Source organism: Littorina saxatilis, linkage group LG15 (genome assembly GCF_037325665.1).
Source record: "Littorina saxatilis isolate snail1 linkage group LG15, US_GU_Lsax_2.0, whole genome shotgun sequence".
NCBI lineage: Eukaryota > Metazoa > Mollusca > Gastropoda > Littorinimorpha > Littorinidae > Littorina > Littorina saxatilis.
Window position 1 is genome coordinate 25,105,539 of NC_090259.1, and position 25,092 is coordinate 25,130,630.

The 25,092-nt window shown below is 45.1% G+C and overlaps 1 protein-coding gene across 10 annotated transcripts in view; it reads left to right on the plus strand.

Annotated features, from left to right (window-relative positions):
• Positions 1–25,092, plus strand: part of LOC138948919 (E3 ubiquitin-protein ligase UBR4-like) — a 224,267-nt gene that overhangs the window by 14,542 nt on the left and 184,633 nt on the right. For all 10 annotated transcript variants that reach the window (XM_070320552.1, XM_070320561.1, XM_070320554.1 and 7 more), the window contains exons 6-23: positions 7,707–7,950; positions 8,252–8,311; positions 8,961–9,139; positions 10,010–10,121; positions 11,645–11,785; positions 12,883–13,006; positions 14,452–14,636; positions 14,999–15,084; positions 15,891–15,973; positions 16,764–16,849; positions 17,244–17,508; positions 17,891–18,014; positions 18,664–18,911; positions 20,086–20,165; positions 20,671–20,793; positions 21,316–21,498; positions 21,893–22,015; positions 22,369–22,506. In XM_070320552.1, the coding sequence (XP_070176653.1) occupies positions 7,707–7,950; positions 8,252–8,311; positions 8,961–9,139; positions 10,010–10,121; positions 11,645–11,785; positions 12,883–13,006; positions 14,452–14,636; positions 14,999–15,084; positions 15,891–15,973; positions 16,764–16,849; positions 17,244–17,508; positions 17,891–18,014; positions 18,664–18,911; positions 20,086–20,165; positions 20,671–20,793; positions 21,316–21,498; positions 21,893–22,015; positions 22,369–22,506 (2,584 nt within the window). The remainder of the gene's footprint in view (positions 1–7,706; positions 7,951–8,251; positions 8,312–8,960; positions 9,140–10,009; positions 10,122–11,644; positions 11,786–12,882; positions 13,007–14,451; positions 14,637–14,998; positions 15,085–15,890; positions 15,974–16,763; positions 16,850–17,243; positions 17,509–17,890; positions 18,015–18,663; positions 18,912–20,085; positions 20,166–20,670; positions 20,794–21,315; positions 21,499–21,892; positions 22,016–22,368; positions 22,507–25,092) is intronic.

Here is a 25,092-nt window from a genome sequence, read left to right on the forward strand (position 1 = left end):
CTTTGTTGGCCGCTCTTGCGAGGGTCAATGAAGAACAGATGAGACTTTCTGCTGTGCACTATGCGCACTCTGTTATGTGTCGTCGGGATCTCTTCCTGTCACACTCTCAGTTTTCGGATCAGGCGACCAAGGACACTTTGCGTGCCTCACCGGTCTTGGAGGGTTCCCTCTTTGGGCATCTCGTTTTTGATGCCCGAAGACAGGAAATTCAGGCTAACAGGGACCAGCAGTTCTCTGACTTTTCCCTGCACAGCCTTAAGCAGTCCAAGCAGTCTCAGCCTTCTCAGCCGAAGCAGGCTAAGGTTGCTGGCCCTCCCAAACCGGCAGACAAGGGTCGGGGACGTTCCTCTTCTCGGGGCTCGAGAAGACGACCTTCTTCCGGCAGGGGGAGAGGCGGCTCTGGAAGCAAGCCTCACCCCCAATGAAGTGCTCCCGATCTCCCCCCCACCCCGCCCTCCACTCTGGTGATGGCGGGGGGCCCTTCCCGGGCACTTTCCCACTGGCTCGTGTCTGTACAGAGTCAATGGATCGTGGGGGTCGTGAGGTCGGGCTTCCGTCTTCTCTGGAAAGATGGCAAGGCACCTCTGGTCAGGCGTCCGCCGGCGTTCAGGCCTCCCTCCTCGCAGGAAGCCATTTCCGTCCTTCGGTCGGAAATAGACTCCCTGGTGCAGAAGGGCGCAGTGGAGAAAGTCCTCGACCACAGTTCCCCTGGGTTTTACGGACGGCTTTTCGCCGTCCCCAAAGCCTCAGGGGCATGGCGTCCTGTCTTGGACCTGTCGTTCCTCAATACCTTTTTGAGGGAGATAAGGTTCAAGATGGAGACGCCAGCGTCGGTCAGGGACTCTCTCCGCCCGGGAGATTGGGCGACTTCCATCGACCTGACGGATGCATACTTCCATATTCTTATGCATCCAGCCGACCGGAAATGGCTTCGTTTCCGGTGGGCAAGTCAGGTTTACCAGTTTCGCGCCCTTCCTTTCGGCCTGTCTCTCGCCCCTTGGGTCTTCACCATGGTCGTGAGACAGGTCTGCGCGCTGGTGAGGTCGCGGGGTGTCCGGCTACGTGCCTACCTGGACGATTGGCTCATCCTGAGTCAGAGTCAGGCGGGGTGCGAGCAGGATACCCAATCGGTTCTTCGGGAGGCCAACTTGTTTGGCTTCTCGATCAACCGATCAAAGTCGGAGCTGACACCGTGTCAGACGTTCACCTACTTGGGAATGTCTTTCGACACGGTGGCTTGGACTGTTCAGCCCTCTCAGAAGAGGGTGGACAAGCTCCAGGCGTGCATACGCTCCACTTTGCCTCTCCCGAGGGCCTCCCTGCGGACTTTGGCCTCCATCTTAGGGCAGATGGAGTCCATGGCTCTCCTGGTCCCCTTGGGGAGGGTCCACAAACGTCCCTTTCAGCTGGCGCTGAAGCCGTTCGTGGACTCTCCCACGGTGGATTGGAATGCCCTCATCCCTCTCCAGGGATGGTTCCAATCCGCTACCCTTCCGTGGCTGGACACGGAGTGGGTGTGCAGGGGCGTGCCGATAGCCCTTCCTGCCCCAGATTTGGACCTGTTCACGGACGCGTCCTTGATGGGGTGGGGGGCTCACACAGACCAGCTGACTGCGTCAGGTCTGTGGTCGGCAGATCAGAGGATGCAGCACATCAACTTGCTGGAGCTAGAAGCCGTGGCTCTAGCTCTGGACAAGTTCCGGCCCTCCCTTCAGGCCAAGCATGTTCGTCTGTTTACAGACAACACGACAGTGGCAGCTTACATCAACAAGCAGGGAGGGTCGCGGTCTCCGTCGCTTTCGGTCAGGGCCTGCGAGATCCTGATTTGGTGTTCAGAGCATCAAATCAGGCTTTCGGCCAGGTACCTGCCCGGAAGCTTGAACACTCTGGCGGACGCGCTCAGCCGCTCCGACAGAGTGCTTCAAACAGAGTGGACCATCACTCACGGAGCGCTGGATCGTCTCTGGTCTCTTGTGCAGAAACCTCAGGTGGACCTTTTTGCCACCAGGTTCTCGAAGAGACTACCAGTGTTCGTCTCACCATTCCCGGATCCCGAGGCGTGGGAGACGAACGCGATGGACATTTCCTGGTCAGGCCTGGAGGCTTACGCGTTCCCGCCATTCCAGTTACTCACACGAGTTCTCAGGAAGGCGGAGCAGGAGGGCCCGTCCCTCCTGCTGATCGCTCCTCTTTGGCCGTCTCAGCCGTGGTTCCCGGACCTGCTGAGACTCGCCCAGGGCCCTCCCATTCCTCTCGCTCTCACGCGAGGAGAACTGGTACAGCCTCACACCGGCAGCCTCCACGCAGAGCCTCAGATGCTGAATCTTCACGCGTGGAGGTTGTGCGGTCTTCTCTGAGGCGCAAAGGGGCATCAGATCTGACCATGGACCTGGTAGGACGCTCGCACAGAGCATCTACCTCGTCCGTTTATGAGTCACATTGGAGGGCCTGGGTTACCTGGTGTCACGAGCATCGGCTGGATGCTACGGCGCCCCGCACGATGCACGTGGCGAACCATCTTGCTTTCATGTCCTCTCAGGGAGCTTCCGCTGCCTCGTTGAAAGTAAGAAGATCGGCCATCTCGGCGACCCTACGCCAGATAGGTCGCTCTATAGATGTTAGTGGCGTGATCGCGGGAGTCATCAAGGGCGCTTCCCTTTCTGACGTCAAGTCCCGTACGCCCGTTCCTAAGTGGGATCTCTTATTGGTCATGGAGTTTCTGCGCTCAGCGGATTTCGAACCTCTCAGAGATGCCAGTTTTGCGAATCTTACACGCAAGTCCCTTTTCCTTTTGCTGCTAGCATCGGCAAGAAGGGGCAGTGAGATCCACGCTCTTTCCGGTAATTCGGACGACATTTCCTTTGAATCAGATGGGTCCGTTACCTTGCGGTTTCGGCCTGAGTTCCTTGCGAAAAACCAGGCTCCCGAGCGAGCTTCTCCTTTGGTTCATGTCAGGCCGTTGTCCACTATTCTGGCTCCGAACGACCCAGACTTAGTAAATTGCCCTGTTAGAGCCCTTCACATCTACCTTGCTCGTGCTCAGTCTCTTAGATCCGCAGCTCAAAAGCTTTTGTTTATTTCTCTCAATACGGAGAGACATAAGGATATCACTAAGACGACTCTGGCCCGGTGGGTGTCGGCGCTCATTAAGCATGCTTACGAGTGGAGCCGCCGCAATGAAGGGGGGACACAGCCTGTCCTTCCTCTGGAATCAGCTCGGGCTCACGAGACGCGAGCTTGGGCCTCCTCCTTGGCCGTGTTACGATCAAGAAGACTGGAGGAGGTGCTACACACCGCATACTGGCGTTCCGAGGATGTCTTCATGAATTTTTACCTGCGTGACATCTCGGCTCTTCGCCAGGATGGATCTAGAGCTTTGCCTGCCATGGTGGCAGGGGGTCAGCTCTTGACAAGGATTTGAGAGTGAGTTTGAACTTTTTTCTTGCCCACCGCCTTGTTGTTTCAATCTGCTACATGTGATTCGGAGTAGGAATATGTAATTTAATCGAAAATTTTATTGTAAATTTTCATTTAATAAATATACCTACCCGAATCACATATCGTAGTCCCTCCCACCTACCCCGCTTATGATTTGGAGATTTTATTCTTCGAGTCGAATGATAGGGGTCACGTGGTCAGTAGCAGTAGTGACGTAGTACGCAGGAGGGGAGGTAACTCCCTGGGTGCGTCGTCATTACCATAGCTACGTTTACACTTTTTTAGTTGGGGTTGCTCCCCTTAGACGGGTAGCCTTTTCAGACCTAGCACTTTAGACTGAGTCAACTGCTACATGTGATTCGGGTAGGTATATTTATTAAATGAAAATTTACAATAAAATTTTCGATTTCCTGCTGGTTGTCATGTATATCGCACAACACTGGCCGAGGTTCGACTTAAAGTCGATGAGAAAAATGTGCATCACCTCCACCATCCAAAACGACACACTCCCCTGCGCCAACTTCGCGGGGCGCGTTTTCATCGCCCGTGGACTTTTCTTGTTCGGCTATTCGAGCTAATGCAAGCTGCTTCTTCCTCTTGCCCGATGCCTGCCCCACAAACCTCTTTCTATCGTTGAATTTTGCAGTGAACATTGCTGGCCGATTGATAGACGGTAGTGTAATTCGATCGACAAACCGATGTTGTGTTTACAGCGGATAAGGCTTGTTGCGCATGCGCCAGTAACCATGGTAAGTTACAATGACCAACCAGAGAAGAGCTCTCATAGATCGACGGTCAATCTTGCAAATCCGGGAATTCCTGTCGCGGATAGTATGCTTGTGCTCTGACAGTTGAGCGAAAATAACGGGCTATTTTGGGGTATTGTTGACGTCACCAGCAAACGGGAATTCCCGATGGATCGTGTCGAGTGCAACGAGTTTGTCTTCTTGGAAGAAAAGTGTCTGTTTCAAGCCCTTGAAAACATCGATTTTTCAGCAAGTTTTCTGACTTTTATCACTCATGCATGTGCACTCACTTTGAAATTCATCACTTTATTGCAAAAAATACGATACAATTGACAAAATAAACATGACACAATGAATCTAGGGTGTTCAAAGTACCTAATATTGCAGGAAACCCAAAACACATTTTGGAAGGATTTTAGTAAAAAAATTCGTGCCACCTCTTCCCTTAAGTCGAAATTTGGATGATTTGAGTTAGTTATTATTTTGAAATTGTTAGTCTTTCCTGGATGTTTAGAAAAAAAAATTAAAGCTCTAGGTCAATAAATAACGATATTACGGCCATTTTTATGAAAGAAGTTGACCGGCGGCCATTTTGAGAAATCGGGCTTGAAAGTTTTGGAAGGCACCAGCTTCACATTTTCCTTAGCAACGGGGGTTGAAAATTAACCTCACCCTTCCAAATGTTGCACAAGTGTACTTTGATCTTTCATGCATCATTTAAATGCAAAACGAAGGGTTAAAAGAACAATTATCACCATTTTTGAAGGCTTTGTTTACATCATACATGTGGAGGAAAACAGTCAAATACAGGTCATACACATCAGCAAACATTTTCACTGTCATTATCAGGAATAAAGAGGTTACATGCATCTCACCTACGTTTTTGTCCATTAGTTTGACAAACACTTGAGCAAAATCAACTTACTTGTATCAATCACTTTGTTGGCATCCAATAGGAATACGTATCTATCAGAATGTAGATCCCAAACACAGGAACTCCTCCACTGTGACAGTCTGTTCACCACAAAAGCTCTTGCACATCAATGTTGACACCACCTCCAACCTCACCTTTATACATGTCACATGTCTTGCACTGAGAGCTGTAGAGCTACAATTTCCTCCGGATCAAACTGGGTGATACATCCACGACGAGTATTTCTGGGTGCAGCGTCGGGAACTTTAATCTGTTTGCAGCCAGTTCCATTGGCTTTGCAGCAACGAAGGCGAGTTCTCTCGAGCACATCACAGCCCTGTTGCAATTAACGAACTGCAGCATGCACCTCCATCACATCTCCTCTCCAACTCGCCTCAACTACGTGTGTTCTTGCAGTTGATGCAGTGCCATTAGAAACGCCAACGGTGTTTTTGACACTGACGAGCGGACGGTCTGTCTCCTCTTCGTCCGCATATTCAGCAAGCGTCACATATTTCGGCATGAGAATCGGAGTCACTGAATCCAGCAACGTCTTCGGCAAAGAAATCCAACAACAAATCTTGGAGTTCGTGGTTATTTTCAAGCGAATCGCAGTTGAGAAGCGCTGTCAATCGGCGTACGTCAGTCATTGTTTTGGTTTCGTTCAGCGAACGGAAATCATACTGTGTTACTTCCCCCTGGACTGATTTGACCAATGAGGAGGCCGTTGCTAGTCCTTTTTGGAAGGCAGACAAAGCTGATTGGTTCAATCTTAAAGTTTGTTTACGTCACGATTTCCTTATTTGGAGGAAGTGGACGGGTATTTTTAACCACTGCACAGCAGGGCGGGAAAGCTGATGCAATAAGCTTTCCGACGGTACCAAACTTGTTGGGGCCCTGTCAGGGATACACTAAGCAAATTATCGGTCAAAGTGAGGCATTTTGATGTCATGCTGGACTTTTTTGATGAATGTATTGCATTTAAATCCAATAATTTAACTATTTAGCGATTGATTTTGGCATATTTGTTTGGTTGTCATGTAATTTGGGGTCTACAGAACACGTTTCTGCAAAAAAGTGAATTTCACCCAGATAGACCCTCAGTGCCTTTTCCCCACGCTAACTCGCTTTCGTCTGGTGCGACTTAACACTATTGTGACTAGCACTGCCACGGCGTTTACGTCCTGCCTGCCCAAGCTTGCCACCAAGAAACTTCCCAAAAATCAGTAACTGTAAAGAAATCTGTCTAGCAAGCTTGAATTAAGTCCAATCACCACCAAATTGTGTGTACTAATTCAAAAATGGATGCCCAGTTCAGTCGTGCTATTTATAAGTTTGTCACGCGATTTGTTTTAGCAAAGGGGGGTGAAAGGGGGGTGAAAGGGGGATAATTTGTGTTTTTTAACGTTTTTTTGTGTGTGTTTTATTTTCTACTGCTTTTTTTAAAAGTTATTTTTTAACAGAAAGTATTATAAATAATGTTATAACCAAACAAGGTGTAAAACCTATGAATTAGCTGAAATATTGTTAACATTGTACACAGAAATAAGGAGACAGTACAAAGAAAAAAACAAGCAAATCACGCATTCACTCACAGCATCCTGACTCAAATGAAACAAAACTGTAGATCTAACACTCACCAAATGATGTCTAGGTAATCCATATTGAATATAAGTCACATTTTCACAACAAAGTACCAACTGTACACCTATGAACAATTCCAAAAGGATTTGAAGGCTCCAGCCATCCATTGTTATCAGTGCTGCCACGCCCCCATAGCTCCTGCACGATTCCGAGATACATGTTCGTCTAGCAGTATCACCGCCAACCACGTGTAGTTTGCCGACTCGTACTAGCAACAACGGGACTGTTTCTTCCTCACTTTCACTGCTTGTATCGCTTTCGTGAGGCGAAAACGATACGTCCGAATCATGCTCTACGGGATCCTCTAGGTCCAACATCCGAAGAATCTCCTCCCGAGACAAGGCTCGCCTTTGATTCATTTTTTTTCCTCAAAAACGCACACAAATCAGGCGGATTTGCAAATGGCAGAAGGGGACGCCAAGTGTATCAAGGGAAACAACTCAATTTATTTGCAAGCTTCAAAAACCGGGAAGCAATCACGAGTCGTGTACCTTGTATGTCTAATACTAAAATAGTCGCTTCCCGTCCGTGGGCGTTGCAGCGCTATTACTAATATAGTCGCATCCCGTCACGAAAGTGTTAAGACTGGTTTCGTGGTGGACCGTCACAAATACACTCAGTGCAAGTCTTTTTAGTTGAGCAATGCTAACAGCAAAATTGTTCTTCCAGATGAAGATCCATTTAGTTGTTCCCTCCATCCCTGAAAATGGAATTGTTTGCCCACTCAAGAAACTTTGAATGTTGTGCTTTGTTTTCTTTCATCATTATACCAAGGTAAAAAAAATTCACAGAAAAAATTACAAACGTTTCCTTCTTTATTGATCATTTGTCCCTCAATATTGAAATTGTTATATCATCTTCTCCAACAAACTTGAAATGTTTGTTTGCTTCATCATGGCATGGACTGAATATTGTTTGATTGTTATTGGACTTTCTCATTTTAACATCTTGGTAATGTTCTCCAGATACCAGTCCATCCTGAGTGACATCACAGTGGTGTGGATGGCTTTCTCCCTGCACATCCTCGAACCCCTGACCCCGAAACGACTCGAACAGATCATCGCCTGCACCATGACCTGTCTCTACACAGCGGTCACCGTGGCAACAGCTGACACCATCATCAACATGGTCAAGCCGGCCACCTCCTCTCAGCCGGCCAGCAAGGACGAAGAGATCGAGGGCTACGGACGCTCCATTGTGCAAAAAACTGTATGTCAAATTTGCTCTTTTGAAATTGGTGATGTGTGTGATCTGATAAACAAAGGGAAGTAAGCCATCTAAATGCATACCACATGTGTAAAATAGAGTAAGTAAGAGTTATTTGGAACCATTCTCCTGGCGCCTTGTGGTGTGTTAAGTGTTCTGTGCATTTGTGGTATATTTTTGATTGACGATAATCTTTTTAAGCTGTTCAAGTCCAGCCACATTGAGCCATGTAATTGTAGGAATTTTGTCACTTCTGTCACTGGGTGCTGTACATTTGGGTTGAAAGTTGTGTTTTTTGTTTCAGCTGGAGATCTTCAACATGGTATCTGTGGCTGTTCGCAATTCCACCCGAGCTGGAGGCAACGTAAGTGAACAGTGCCAGTTTCTGGTCCAGAAAAAAGCAAGAGGTTGTGTTTATTTTTGCACATCTTTCTTTTTCAGTGTCCACTTTGTCATTGGTTTCTCTTTTTTTATCAGAATCAGAATTCTAATATTTGTACAAGGCTAAGAAATATAACACCTTCTGAGAAAGGTGGAATAAACATTTCTAGTTAACCCTAAGTAAGACAGACCAAGGGATTTGTTCTCCTCTTAAATATTATTAACAAGTTTTTGTATGCTGCGTTACAGAAAATGTTATTGGCACTAATACTAGTAATACTAGAGCTGCTCTAATGAGAAAACAGATTTCACCGACAAGCTATAGAGGTTGGCAGATGTGGTAAGCCTGTGTGGTCATTATTACTGGTAAATTCGTCATTACTACAGTGGAATCCCCCCTTTTAAGACACACACACACACACACACCCCCCCCCCCCCCCCCCCCCCCCAATTTTAAGACACTGTTTTCTCGGCTCAGACTTTCTGTTCTTAACCTCTAAATTACCCCCATTTTTAAGACTCCCTTCTTTTTAAGACCCAATTTTCTAAGATTTTTTGAAGGTCTTAAATGGGGGGGTTCCACTGTATTGCTAAATGTATCCCAATTGTACGCTTTGTGTCTGTCCCTTCAGGTTGCCCAGAACCTTCATCTGGTGGCGGCATGGGTGTTGGTGAAAGGCCTGCACGGCATCATGGCCCTCACCCCCGCCATCATCCTGGAGCGACGAGATTCCGGCAAACGTCAGGCTGGGGACGGCTCCGCACACAAGTCCAAAGACATCCTGACCGTTGCCAGCAGACCCGCCAAGAGGTCAGTTGATCTGTGTCTTTTGCCTTGTTTGGTGAATTTGCTTTGTAGAATAACAAAAAAATGATAAAAGTTTGATGTTCGAACGTTTCATTTTTGACAAAACAAAATAGTTACAAGTACAGCAATCCAACGCAAATTATTTCTTTTGTTTGTAGAGTGATTGAGATTCTCTTGTTTGTAAAGGTAGTCTTTGATTTGTAGGGACGTTTCTGTGTTAGCAATGTAACTGTGTCCAGCTCATGGGGATATGATTTGTAAGGACGTTTCTGTATTAGCAATGTAACTGTGTCCAGCTCATTGGGATATGATTTGTAGGAACGTTTCTGTGTTAGCAATGTAACTGTGTCCAGCTCATGGGGATATGATTTGTAGGGACGTTTCTGTGTTAGCAATGTAACTGTGTCCAGCTCATGGGGGAATGATTTGTAGGGGCGTTTCTGTGTTAGCAATGTGACTGGGTACAGCTAGTTGGGATATGAATGTGAATCATTAACCGACAGAGATGGTGTTACCTAATTGATAATTGCTACTGTCTAGTCAGTTTCTTCTATGACTTGATGCTTAAGAGATGTTCCGTTTACAAAATGGCTAGGAAACTGATATGAACAATCCCAAAGAATGTTGCATTAGTCAATTCTTAGTGTGCTATACTTTACTTTTCATTAGTTAATACATTTTGGAAGGGACGTTCAAGACTTTTGTCAACGCTGAACAGGAAAGAAAGCAGGAGTAGCGGTCAGACACTTGTCAAAAAAAAGTCATGAGCAGTGGATTTTGCGAACCATCATCCATTTGGTGTGATCTTTGTGTGGGGTTTCACGCAGTGCAGACGCATGTTTCTGACTGTATGTTTTACCTATTCCTTTCCAGTGGTCACCAAGGGTTCAGTGTTGCTGCAGTGGCCCTGGCGTCCAGTGCGATCCAGCTACTGACCACTCTGCTGGAGGACCTGCAGATTGAGGGCAGTTTTGGAGAACTGGAGGTAAGGACAGTCTTTGAATTCTATGAATTTATTTGGCAGGTAGTCTGCTTCTATTTTGTTGAACAGTTCAGGACATCTAAAGAACAAAGTGGCTGTGGGTGAGAGAAACAAAGTTGAATATTGAAAGAATTCTGTATCACCAAAACAAGGACAGCACATACAGAAAGAAGATGGAGGGAGACACAAAGGGAAGGAACTCTAGTCAAAGAAAGAAATGACAGGGGAGAGAATTGGTTAGAGGGTGTCAGGAACACACACTGAATTCAGGACTTTTTTTTTCTTTTTTTTTTTCTTTTTTTTTTTTTTCTTTTTTTTTTTCTTTTTTTTTTTTTTTTTTTTTTTTTTTTTTTTTTTTTCCTTACACCTGTTCCTTGTCCCGGTGTGCACTCACGCCGCCCCGTCCCTGCACTCACTGTTCCATCCACATCTGAATTTCGTTCCGCTGCCAGACTTGTCGATTTTACAGACGCTCCAGGGAGGGATGTCGGGTCGTTGCGGTAGGCTACCCTCGGAAGATGACAGTGCACTTCTGCTGAGTCACTTCGACGGTGTTCAGTAGTGGGTCTGTCCCGAGCTAACGGACGCAGCCCACTACCTACTATGCCCCCTAACGACATTGACAGCTAAGTCGCGGAGCCAGACTGAGTGAGGGTCCCCTCCAGAGAGCAGACCGCCACCACGTCCCTCCGTCGACCCCCCAGAACGTCACACGTTGAGGACTGACAGCAGAAGTACTATTCAGGGAAGGATCGAACAGGAACACTGAGACCAAGGTCACCATGAGAGCTCCGGGCATGAAGGGCCACAAGAGCAAGGACACTTTATAATTTTGGATGATTAATGAGATGAGGATGATTATAATGATGATGCTATGGATTTCCAATTTGGTTTGAGACTACGTGACAGGGCAGCACTCTACGCTTACTGTCATAATATATCCTGGTGTCAACCAGGCCCGAGAACTGCCGCACCTGCGGTGTTGGTCAGGTAAACAGAACCTGAGCACCCTCAAAGTCGCATTCGTTAAGTGAATGACACTCGGCTGTGTGATTCCAGCCTTCCCATAGGAACCATAGCACTTCCACTCTGGGTAGGAGCCGACCGTAGCCCGAAAAACCCACATGACCCTGATGGGATTCGAACCCACGACCTCCCGGCCCACAGCCCGATGCGCTAACCACTGCGCTACGGGGGCCGGTATTCAGGACATTTTAACCGAATATAGCGAACATCAGAATAACTTCTATTATGTTCCACATTCTGACCAGCAGGAACTAGGCTTTGATTTGACTTTTTAAAAATGTGCATGAACCTGAAAAGGTGTTGAACTAAGAATTGATTGACAAAATGTTGGCATCATTTCTGTTAAGCTGCATGGTTGTTAACCGTTCACAGTATTTCAGAAATTGAGATTAGTGTGGTCTTGGTATGGGCATACTGCCATTACAAAGTCAAATCAAAGCAGAGTTTGTACTTATTTTGGACATAGCTGAATGACAATGTGTTATGGTTTCTGCCCTCAGACCCCTCCAGGAGACGCTCATCCGGGCCTGGACATCAAACTACTGTCATCCGTGTCGGCATGGCAACGTGTACGCAAACTGCTGGCCACTGTGGGACTGGTGGACCTGTTGTTCAACCTTGTCAGCGTCTCCTTCAGAAAGGTTGGAACTTTTCTCTGTGTGTGTGTCGTGTGTGTGTGTGTGTGTGTCGTGTGTGTGTGTGTGTGATCATGCACCTATGTTTGTATTTTTTTCTGCTTGTTTGTTGTAACTTGTATTTGTTATTTTCTTTTTGTGTGTGTGTGTGGGTGTGTTTAACAAGCATACTCTGTAAGCCAGTCTCAGTGATGGCGCTAGTATTTTTTTTAACGGGTACGCAAACTTTTATGATGCAAACAGTCACAAAAAATCCCTGTAGGCTGGTCATTAGAACCAGTAAGAGTCCAACTCAGAGTACTGGTTTTGTTGTAATACCAGCACACAAAAAATGGTAGTTCTAAAACTCAACCGGTAGGTCATACCAGCAGCCAATTTTTTTCCGGTATTTTCTCATTTCAACCGGTAAAATACCGGTAATTACCGGGTTGACGCCAATACTGAGTCTTAATTAATATATCATTTTTGTCTAAGGTGATTTCATACAGATCTTATAACAATTCGATGTTGCTTATGAAACTTATTAACTTCAGACATAGGGCATACAAACCTGGGAACCCATACGATTTGGACGTATTCTGTACGCATGATTGTCCAGAATACGGTCAGTGGGAAAAAAATACGACGAGAACAATTCCTGGATGTTCAAATGCGGGGTAGAGTACGCTCATTTTTCTAAAAATACACCAAGTTTGTTTGAGAATACAAGTGCAAAATAGGGGTTCCCAGGTCTGGGCATAGTTATGGTAGAAATTGGAAATATTTGAACAATGAGATTGGAGGCATTTAGTTTGTACTTTCGAACTGTTGTAATGTTTATGAGATTACTAGAAAGATAGACAGGTTTTGTGATGCAAAACAGCGTCCCCACCCTACCCCTCCCTCCCCTCTTCCACCATAAACAACACACACACACAAAACAGTTGTAAAAAAAAAACAGCAACAAAACTGAATTTTCATGTATGGACAACTTTCTTAACCATGACACACACACACAAAACCAGAGCAAGTAACTACACAGTTATAAAAAAAAAAACAGCAACAAAACTGAATTTTCATGTATGGACAACTATCTTAACCATGAGGGTGTATGCATCTTTCAGGCAGTACAGCTGAAGCGTGCCAAACAGGGAACAGAGACGGCAGAGACGAGCAGCAGCAGCACATCCGACTCCAACACTTTCTACGAGGATGACTTCAGTACCACTGAGGACAGCAGTGAAGACGGTATGAAATTGAACTCAGTGGTGACAATGGTTATTATAGAATGGAATTTGAAAGATAAATCATGTTTGTGGGAAAGAGAGAGAGGGTGTGTGTGTGTGTGTGTGTCTGCAGGGGGATTGGTGACAACTGTTTAGAGTATCAGGACTGTTATCTATACAGTCAAACCCACTTAAAACGAACACGCTAGTTACGAATTTTGACTTATAACGAATTAGTTTTAAGTTCCCAACTGAATACCTCTTTCTTCATGCTTAAAAAAAATGCTTAAAACGAATTCTTTATAACGAATTTACGCTTATAACGAGCACTTTTTGGATTCCCAAGCATGCATAATGTCTGTAATTTACTCACGCTTATGACGAAATCTTTAAACTCGTCCCGAGATCGACATATCATGGGAATTTGAGAAGTTTGAATACACGTGTGTCAAAGTCTTCCCTTGCGTCGACTGCTTGAACCATTGCTCAACCGATCACTGAATAAAGTTAAACTGATTACACTGTACTCACAAAACAATTTCAAATTTAGAATCAAAGTGATTGATAGCTCAGACACTGAACATGAATGACTGACTGACGTTTATTTCCTTCGCGAATACCAAAAACGAAACATCGAACGGAAGCCATTGCCAAAAATATAGATGCCAGAGTGGTTTCCCTTGGACAAGGGAAACCACACTCTCAACGTTTGCGTTCGCCGGTTCGCGATAGTTTATCAGTCAGTCAGTGCTTTCGATTTGGATTTGAACATCATGTTGCAACAAAAAAACAAAAAACTAAATTGGCCAAGGTTTGCTACCCGTCGCCAAGGTAAGTGATTCCGGACAAATGATAGGAACACCGCGAATGTGGACAGTGTCAGTGTGTGCGCGTGTGTGTGACCAAAAACGTAACAACTGGATGAAACATCTGTGTGCTCACTCTCACTCAAACTCAACAATCATCACTCAACATGAGACACACATGAACATGTACCTGAATATGTCACTTTATTGTCTAAACGTGAAGCAGCATGAAAGTTGCGAAAGAAACAAATTGAAACACCATAAAATGTACAAGACTTAAAAAAAAAAAAATTAAAAAAAAATTAAAAAAATCGATCAATTTTCTTAATACGAATTTTGGTTAAGACGAACTTTTTTTCCGATCCCCAGTGATTCGTCTTAAGCGAGTTCGACTGTATTTGCATTGCTTGTTTTGTGTAGTGCTTCAGCTTTGCAAGGCATTGACGTTTTTTCTTGCTTGGCATTCTTTTCATGCTTCTGGAACATGCTTCTCACATCTTTTAATTTATGTCATACAATATGGTCCTTCTTAGGTCATCAACAAAGCCGTAAGGGAAGCTGGTGAGAGTTTACTGCATGTCTGTTTCACCTTGTCTGTCCATCGTCAAGACAGGCTCACCGCCCCTTGTCAAGACTAAGAGTAAACGCTTCTGTTCTGTAGATGACGACTCAGAGCCCATCCTCGGTGAGTGGTTGGAGGGTACTCTTTCGCCGGAGGAAGACACGGACCTCCCACCTACCTCTCCCCTCCCCCCACGACTGGAGGTGCAGGGAGAGAAGCGAAGCCGTCAGCCCTCCACCGACGATCCCCCGAGTCTGGTGCCAGACAAGCGTGAACCTGACGGGGTGAGTGCCAGATCTTTCCAGTCGGTGAAGAAGATGGAGGTTGGGAAAGTGTGTTTTGGGGTAGGAGTTTGGAGTCTAGAGGCCTAGATATGAAGTCATTTCTGTTAACTTTTCACCTGTAAGAGCTTTGTTTTAGGTAGAAAATGACAATGGCTTAAGCCGGTCCTTAATTGAGCCCCAAGTTGACTTCGCCAAGACTACGCAAAGTCTTTTTACCCAAACCTCAGTGCTAAAGTTCCGAGTGGCCAGCTTGGCCAGGTATACTTTGCGTAGTCGGCTTGGCCCAGTTCAGGACAGGTTTTACTTTCAGATGCAAATTCATTCATCTATTGACTAATCAACTGATGCTTTGTTTTCTGCAGTTCCTGGCCTTGGCTTCCGGTGTGCTGAACTTCATGAACGTCTGTCTCATCAACACGTCTGCTCCAAACGTCCGCAAGCTGTTCAAGTGAGTGTAGTTTACCTGTGATCAGTGACTTTGTCATGTTTTCCCAAGGCAGTTTTGCTCCCTTCCTTTCTCATGCATTGTTAACTACACATTGTGAACTGTGGCATAGTCCTGAATTTACCCCATGGAAGTGACGTCACAAACTGAAAGAATAGCGACTGTGTGAGATTCACTCAGTGTTCGGGTTATTGTCAGATCTGTTTCTTCCTATGACTTAGTCTCTGGGTATGCCTTCTGATTTATCTGCCCGTCATTTAAAAAAAACATATCCCTTTTAAGTGTTTTCCTTTTCATTCAAAATGATGTGTGATGTGGCCAAGCAAGAGACATTCAGTGTTGATGTCCATGATGTGTGATGTGGCCAAGCAAGAGACATTCAGTGTTGATGTCCATGATGTGTGATGTGGCCAAGCAAGAGACATTCAGTGTTGATGTCCATGATGTGTGATGTGGCCAAGCAAGAGACATTCAGTGTTGATGTCCATGATGTTTGATGTGGCCAAGCAAGAGACATTCAGTGTTGATGTCCATGATGTGTGATGTGGCCAAGCAAGAGACATTCAGTGTTGATGTCCATGATGTTTGATGTGGCCAAGCAAGAGACATTCAGTGTTGATGTCCATGATGTGTGATGTGGCCAAGCAAGAGACATTCAGTGTTGATGTCCATGATGTGTGATGTGGCCAAGCAAGAGACATTCAGTGTTGATGTCCATGATGTGTGATGTGGCCAAGCAAGAGACATTCAGTGTTGATGTCCGGAAGCATACCATCCCACTAACCACCATTGTACCTTTGCTATTGCAGGAGTTCACTGGCGGAAGAACACATCCAGACACTGGCAGGGTTGGTGCGTGACCTTGACCGTGAGATCGCTCGCAGCGGACATGGTGAGTGAGGGTCCGACCTCGTGTCCGTACTGTCACCTTTGTAGTGTATTGCTGTTGTCTTGGTCAGACTTTTTTCGAACTAAATTGTCTCATTCGATACAGCTCATGTGGGTTTTAAAAGAAAAGAAAAAACTAAGCATGTTTGTGTCTGGATCCCTCAGTGGATATGTGGAACAAGATCGATAGAATGGCAGATCGGAGGCGTTTTGCTTTCTTTGTTTTTTCTTTCTTACTTTATTGATGTGCATTTTTTTTAATTTGCAGCCGTGGAAGTATTGTTAATTGCTGCTGCTTTATTGATATGCCACTTGGGGGATTTTGCGGCCATGATACATGTTACCTATTCCATGGAGGTATTGCTAGCTGCTTGATTGATATGCCACTTGGGGAATTTTGCGGCCATGATACATGTTACCTATTCCATGGAGGTATTGCTAGCTGCTTGATTGATATGCCACTTGGGGGATTTTGCGGCCATGATACATGTTACCTATTTCATGGAGGTATTGCTAGCTGCTTGATTGATATGCCACTTGGGGGATTTTGCGGCCATGATACATGTTACCTATTTCATGGAGGTATTGCTAGCTGCTTGATTGATATGCCACTTGGGGGATTTTGCGGCCATGATACATGTTACCTATTCCATGGAGGTATTGCTAGCTGCTTGATTAATGATATGCATCTGCATCCAAAACGTACATTTTAAGGCAGAATCTTTCTGGTTTGAAAGTTAAAAACTAAGCGTCAAGAAAGTATGTATTCTTATATAAACTGTTTGTGTTTTCAGACAAGGTGTACGATGAAGTGTCTGTGTCACTGGCCAAGTTCAACCACAGTCTCATTGCCTCAGAGGGTGTGTCAGAAATCTTACAGGTTGGTATTTTCTGGGTGTTTTCTTCTTCATTTTGACTCACCTGAGTAACCAGGAGAGTCTTAGTAATGAGGAGTGTTCGGCCAGAGTTAATTGTGTTACAGTTGTCATTTTTATTGTTCAGATGGTAGAATGAATAAACTCTATGGCAAAGTTATAGGCAAGCAATGTCTTGTCACAGTATTCTCAGAAATACAATTATCTTTAAGAAGAAGAAGAAGAGGTAGTAACATTCTGACAAACCGATAGTGTAGACAAGTCGAAAGGTTTGAGGGACAGAGTCTTAGGGTAGTGATGAGAGCAAGGAAGACCAAAGAAAAATGTACAATGACATGAAAAGAACAAGTTGAAACATGTGAATATTGTTAACATTACGTGTGTTGTTCTGTACCCCAGGATCAACTCCTTCAGTACCTGGGGGTGGGCACCACTGCACCATCCATGACCGGTGCCACCCAGCCAGAGCCATGGCCCCTCACCGTCCCCTCCCACACCCTGGCGCTGCTGGTGGAAGTCTTGTTGCTACGGCAACAGAGGGAGCGGGAGAGCAAGGCAGTGCGAGCGGGAGCAGACGGCACCATTGTGGCCATGTGGGCGCGCTTTCTCGCGTCGCTCAAGGCTGCTATTGTTGGATTTGACAACCGCACCGAGCAGTTTGAAGGTGCGAGTGACAAGAATTTTCTGTTTGTGGATAGTATTGTTGTTGTCTGTGGTACTTTTGACCTTTTTTAAGTGATTGGCACCACTGTTTTGAGCCTGAAGTTTGCATCTTTCGTGAATTAGTAGCTTCCCTTTCATTTGCTAGACGGTATGACTCTGTTTCATCTCAAGAATTTCATACATGCATTGTTTGTTGTCGTAGATACGGGTCTGGGGGAGGGATCTGGGTATGGTCTGCCATGTTTCTAGTGTTTGATAAAAATTGGACTGGTTTCTTTTGTGTGTGTTGAAAAGGTAGCTAGCACATCTCCATTTGAATAACGCCACAAAAATATGATGTTGATGTTAAAATATTGCTGAAGATGACATTCTTTGCCTTGCAGACGTGAACGTGGAACACCTGCAGGTGCTCATCTTCCTGTTCCACAGCCTGCAGCTGATGCAGAAGAAGATCATCATGCTGCAGGTGGCCCAGGTCATCATCACTGTCGCTGAGATGGACGCCAGGTGAGTGGGAAAGCATACAAGCTCAATGTTGTAAGGGGTGAGGTTGAAAATAATGGTGTTTGTGTTTATTATAACTTTTTCTCCCAAAGAAATTCTGTTACCCAAAGAAAACATAATGAAAGGAAAGGAGGAAGAAAAAGCCACCTGGCCAACCTTTTCCCCCCGTGTATGTGTGTGGGGGGCAATGCATAGGCTGTGTGCGGTATACCAAAATGGACCCACATAATTATCATCTTTTACAATTTTCTTATCTATTCAAACACAATGTCTAGAGGTAAAGTACCCAAATAGAAAGAATTCTCCCTCGCCGAGACTAATAGTCTTCCATGTAGGCTTTTGACGTAATTAGTTTACGTGTGGGACCTGATGTGAGCCTGATCGAGAGCCACGCTTTCCTGCCCAGGGTATGCTCAAAATTAGTTTGTAAAAAAAATTGTAGTTTTTGACTCCTTGCACGAAAGTCAATGAAACTTGGTATTTTTCAAACGGATAGATGCCTGAGGCATGAGTGAAAACCCTAGGGGCTTCGTGCACCTGGACGTGCCAAGTTCAGTAACTTTAAATTTGGAGTTGTTCTTCTTCCTTGATGACTTGTTGACCAAGACTGGAGAATTCAAAACACTATCTCAACTCTAAGCTCTTCCAACAGACGCATGGAGGAGATGGTCCCGCTGCCCCTGAGCCGCCTGACGCTGGTGTTCGAGTACCTGCTACACTACTTCTACGACCCCCCCTCCGCCCTCATGGAGCAGGTGCAGTGGAACCTCTTCACCATCCACACCCTGTCCCAGGGCCGCGGTGACACCGGAAGTCTTCCCAGGACCCCCCAGTTCTTCCACTGCCGCGAGGTGGAAGACAACTTCCGCAAGAGTATCCTGGCTTTGGAGAGCGCGGAAGGTGGGTTTTTTTTTTGAGTCACTTGAGAAAAAGTGACTCTATGTAATCGGTCAGTGTTAGTCTGTCCGGCCGGCCGGCCGTCCGTAGACACCACCTTAACGTTGGACTTTTCTCGGAAACTATCAAAGCGATCGGGCTCATATTTTGTTTAGTCGTGACCTCCAATGACCTCTACACTTTAACGATGGTTTCGTTGACCTTTGACCTTTTTCAAGGTCACAGGTCAGCGTCAAAGGAAAAATTAGACATTTTATATCTTTGACAAAGTATCTCGGAAACTATCAAAGCGATCGGGCTCATATTTTGTTTAGTCGTGACCTCCAATGACCTCTACACTTTAACGATGGTTTCGTTGACCTTTGACCTTTTTCAAGGTCACAGGTCAGCGTCAAAGGAAAAATTAGACATTTTATATCTTTGACAAAGTTCATCGGATGTGATTGAAACTTTGTAGGATTATTCTTTACATCAAAGTATTTACATCTGTAGCCTTTTACGAACGTTATCAGAAAAACAAGGGAGATAACTAGCCTTTTCTGTTCGGCAACACACAACTTAATGTTGGGCTTTTCTCGGAAACTATAAAAGTGACCGGGCTCAAATTTTATGTGAACGTGACTCATTGTGTTGTGAATAGCAATTTCTTCCTGTCCATCTGATGCCTCATATAATATTCAGAACTGCGAAAGTGACTCGATCGAGCGTTTGCTCTTCTTGTTTTCTTTTCTTTTTTAATGTGATGTGTATGATGTGTGTGTGTGTGTGTGTGTGTGTGTGTGTGTAAAATCAAGACATGTTATTCCTCACACCGAAATCACTGACCCATTGCCTCTGCACCGCTTAATGTTACCTGGCAAAGGACAATTCCAAATGTGCCAACTGGACACTTGATCCCTTGCTATTACGTGTATCGTCAGTTTTACCCTTCCCGCAATGCAATGGTGATAATTTCTTTCCAGCTGTCAATTCTTTTCTTGGATGTGGATATTCATAAGTAGGGTAGGATCCTGTGCGAAATATGATAGTTACAAAGTTAAAAATATTTTTCATTATATTCAGTGTTGGCAAGTAGAAAAAAGATGATGTGCAGATTTGGACCTCTTGTCTTTGAAGTGGGCGTTCTCTCTGCATTACCCTTGGCTGCTTGAATAATATGTATTTGTTTTTGCTTCAGTGGGGACCATGAAGCCTCGGTTCTACAACTTGGGACCGACTGACTCTCCCACACAGGACGTACCCAAGATTGACGGACTGGTGAGTGTTTCGTCTCTTGCTGCATTTAGATCTGGACCAGGGATTTTGTTTGTTAGAGAAGACAGTTTTTAGTGGACGGAAAAGATTTTCTTATTTTAATCACACAGAAGCATTGATTTTGGAGAACTAACAGTGTTTTTAGCTAGACAGTGAAGTTGCCAGGTTAATGTTATAATGATAGAAGTTTAACTTCTGCTAACGGTTTACTTTGTGTCATGTTACACACAGAAAACATGTGTCCACAGAAAAAGCAGCACTGAAATGCAAAGGAAAAAAAAGAAGAATAAAAAAAGGCAGTGCAGCTTTGAAAATGGGCAAGATGGTTGAAAAACACAATATTTATGCCAAGTTCTGCAGTATATGTAACCTCTGAGGGGTGGTTGTCTTTGCTGTTGTTTCAAATTGTTGGGAGTATTTCTGTGGTATATGCTGGTCTACACTTGCTTGTTGTCCAACTCTGACATTGATATGAATTGTAAGAGAGTATTTTGTGTTGTTGAAATAGGCTTGCAGCTGCCTGTTGTCGAACGCAGACACTGTGGACTACAACCAGCTGTACACCGCATGCATCAAGCTCCTCATGGCCGGCTCTCGCTGCGACCTCACCAAGCTCAAGCTGTCCCCTCTGGTAAGGAAATGTTTCTTCTTTTTCTTCAGCGTTCGATGATGGTTGTGTCTAAATCCATGTCCCATGAGGTTTACAAAGTGGGCTGTCAGTCTTAGGTCCTGGGTGCTGCCACACAGCTTCTTGGCGTCCATCGTTGTCCCCGTGGGCCAGATTTGTTTCCTCTCACTGGAGAGGAGTTGGCAGGTCTGCGGGAAGTGCTGCGGTGTCTGGCCGGCCTCTCCAGTAGATTAGTAATAAGAAGGAAGAGGGGTAAAAGGGCATCAGTCTTTTGAATTGCCATGTTGTGGCTTTTGGGGCGGATTGATGAAAGCTTGGATGGTAAATCTATAAGTCTTGGCTCTTTGGATGAATCTGTTGTGAACCATGTGTTGACGTGTATATATTTGTGAGTTAGATGTCTTCATTAGAAACATTTTAACAAAGCCACACTTGACCTGAATTGTGTGTGATCCAGAAGGCAGTCAGGTATATTAAAAATGAAACAGACTGTTGACCTTCAATCGATGTGTGTTGCTTTCCCAGGATGCCTCTGCCATGCACTACCATTTCCTGCTGGTGTGGCGTCTGCTGGCATGCCTGCCCCCCTCAGTGGGCTACATCGACACTCTGGCTGCCGGCACTGTTTCCATGGGCAACAGCTACATTCTGCACACCCTGCGCTGGGTGCCTCGTCTCGCCCACAAGGTCTTCTCCGTCTGGATCAAGGTCAGTAGAATATGAGTGAAGGTTATGGGGACATAGTCAAGCTTATTGAGCTTGAGTTTTATTTTGTATGTCATGGAAATTCAGTTTGGTGTTTTGGGAAGGTAGCAGGCCAGGTTGCTTATGGGATGAGAATAAAGGAGAAGAGTATAACAATGTACAGAGCTTGAGCTGGATACAATCTCTTTTCTCTGATCCTTTTCTCTATCTGCAAGTCTTAGTGTCTATGTATTCATGCATGAATATGTGTGTGTGTGTGTATGTATGAGAGAGAAAGAGGGAGAGAGAGAGAGAGATACTTTTCCAAATGATTTATCCTACATGCACATTTGAAAGGACTCTGGCTTTTTCTTCACACAAGTTATCATAAGGATTGACCATGTTTTGCTGTGCTCAGGACTGCCTGACAAAGCAAGGCCTGACGTCACAGCAGGCTGAAAGGAAACTCGGAGCGGCAGTGGCGGCCACCAACGACATCAGCTATGACATCGGCCTGGCCATGAAGTTCATCAAGGATCAGGTCTGTTCGGTTGCCGTGGAAATATCTGTACGGTATACATGTAGTCGTGTTCCGCGTGTAATCGATTCTTCAATATTCCTTGTGTATTGGTTCTGCATGTATTAAACTGCACTTCTAGCAGTCTGCTTTGCCATGTAACTTCAAAGACAGAACCATGTGAGATTAAAGAAGAAGAAAAATAAACAATCTTGCTAAGGATGATCACATGGAACCAGACTTTGTGCCCATGCATGTCTCCATGACCATCTATTTGCTGAACAGCTCAAAGATTCTCTCCTTGCCTGTGCAAAAGTTGAGCCTGTGGTTCGGAACTAGAGTGAAGCGTATCACATGGATTTCTTTCTCTTCTGTAGATTTCTTCCATGCCGCTGGTGGCCCAGAAAGAGCTGTTGCCGCGGAGAGAGCTGCCCGGTCTGTCCACCATCCTCATCCTGGACGCTGTGGTTGCCAAGGTGCAGGTTGCCCTTGACGACGCTTTCTCCCGCACTTCGGTGAGCTGGCTTTGCAGTGTTGGGCGATTGGGAGTGAAGTGTGGGTGTAGGGGGTGATGGTGTTGGTAGTGAAGGGTCTGGGGGTAGAGAAGCGTGTGTGTGTGTGTGTGTGTGGGTGATGGTGTTGGTGATTGGGATTGAAAAGAGGGGATAGTGAAGCATCTGTGTGCGAAGTGAGTGTGTGTGTGTGGGGGGGGGGGGGGGTGGGGGGGTGATGGTGGCCGTATGTGTTGAGTGTGTGGATAGCTCTGGGTGAGTGGATGGATGGATGGATGGAGAGAAAAAGAGTGTGTGTGTGTGTGTGTGTGTTTGTGTGTGTGTGTGTGTGTGTGTGTGTGTGTGTGATGGTATTGGGTGGCCATAGGTGTTGAGTGTGCTATGGGTGAGTAGATGGATGAAGAGAAAAAGTGTGTGTGCCAAAGTTGCCAAGGTAAAAGTAGCCCTTAAGGGCAGACACCACAGTGAAAAAAGTGATTTTTTTGTTCCCTGGTCATTTCGGTTTTCTTTCTGATTCTGGATTTTGAACCTCTTCTGGTTACTCTGATGTACTGATTTTAGATCAGAATTAATCATAAACGGTCAAAACGGCTAAATGAACAATGTATGTGTATGCAATTGTGTATTGAACAAACACAAAACAGCAAAAAAATGCGTATGTTTGAGAGGTGAATGTGAGTCAAACACATCGTCAACGGTGGTCACGTTAGCATGACTGGAATGAGTTGTCTTTTCTTTGCTACAATCAGTTCATACCGCGGACAACGGGAATTTCCGTTTACAGATTTCGCGCCGTTAGTAACAGCAACTAGAAGACATTCCAATGAGCCGAAGACAACCGATGAAGATTCCGGGAGATTCCGTGTGAAAAGTTTTGTCTACTGACCAATCGAATCGCGGATATTAAACTTCGTTTATGCTCGGTCTCGTTCGGTTCGATTCGGCCTTCCCAGAATGCAATATTCTTGATTTCCGCCAGGTCTCGCCAAAGGCGATGTGAAACATCTACAGCTGCGATTTTCCTTGGATATCTTTGTGGAAACTTCAGTTTATCACACGTTTTGCCCCGATTTCAGTGCTTGACACGCAAAGGAGATAATTATCGACTAAAATCAGATCAGTTGTAGAGGCTGGCGTGACAGAAGTTTAAAAAGAAAGTGCGAGTCGATAGTGTCGTCTGCTATTGCTACGAACGAATCGGAAGATCAAGTTTGTGCATTCTTCTTCGTCCAGAATGAAAATTGGCTGGAAACTATGCTGCTTCCCTTGCAACAGCTGAGATGGAGCAAGAAATCACCACCGGTGGTGTACGTTTGAAGCACGTTGCCATGAGTGTTTTGAGCCACGACTTATTTTAGAGTTGCAGAGCGGAATGCGTACGGCAATACGGATAACACGGAGTTTGCCATTTATGGCAACGAGAAGGCAGACCCTATATCTTTTCTCTTGAAAAAAGCAAATAAACTGCTTAGAAAAAGAACAATCAATACAAAAATGACTATGTTCAGCCATGGTGCAACTTGTATCTCCTGAAAAATCTTGTGCAGTGAATACTAGCCCAAGCAGAGCAGGGAAGATTCCAAGCAGCTGATAAGCAAGATGGTAGTAGGTATGTATTTTTTTCTTCTTTTGACAAACATGTAGAAGTTTATATATTTGTTTGGTTATGTGTGTGTGTGTGTGTGTGTGTGTGTGTGTGTGTGTGTGTGTGACTGTTTTATGCTGAAGAACAGCGAATCTAAGCAACAACACCCTGATGCAAAGAAAGATGCAAATTTAGTCAGTTATGTGCTGCTACTGTGAAGCTTGGTTGTAACAAGGTTTGTCAGTGTTGGGGCAAAACATCTGTTCTTTCCTCATTTATTTTCTCGAGCATATTATATATAGCTTGCTCCTGTGATCACAGTTTTCTTGTGGCTCAAACAAACATGCATTCACATGGCCCAGTGAGTGAACATTGCTTGTGGTCATACGTCCCATGCAGACCATATGGTTTCTGCATGCAATGTATGTGCAATAGCTGTAAACCAGATCAGCACTGCCTAATAGCACCATTCACATGATTTGTCAACATCTTTTTGTTCACTGCTTGACTATCAGCACTGACATATGCATGCGCCCAAATATCGTGTTACCATGTATCACAATATTAGAATACCTTTTTTCAAAGGGGGGGGGAGGGTCATTGTTGGGAAAATGTGAATAGCAGTATATGAGTTTGTCATAGACATATATTAATTTTGAATTTATGTTGTCTCTACAGATGCAGAAGCTGGAGAGGAGCTTCCAAAGTACCCATGGCATTGCAAGGCAATTCACAGAAGTCAACCCAAATATTGTAGTATAGAAAGTAAAAGACACTGTCATATGACTCCCTGATTATTCAAAGCAAGTCCAAAAGAGGTCCAAGATAAAAGGCTTCACTGATAACAAGTTGGGAGTTATGGATGGGCATACTTTAGGCAGCGTGAACATAACGGATGAGAGTTGATCATTGTGACCTTCGAACAGTTTCCTTGGTGCTTGCAGAACACTGGGTGTTGTTATTTTAAATTTTGTTGAATTTAGTTTCTGTTTTTCTTGTGGAAC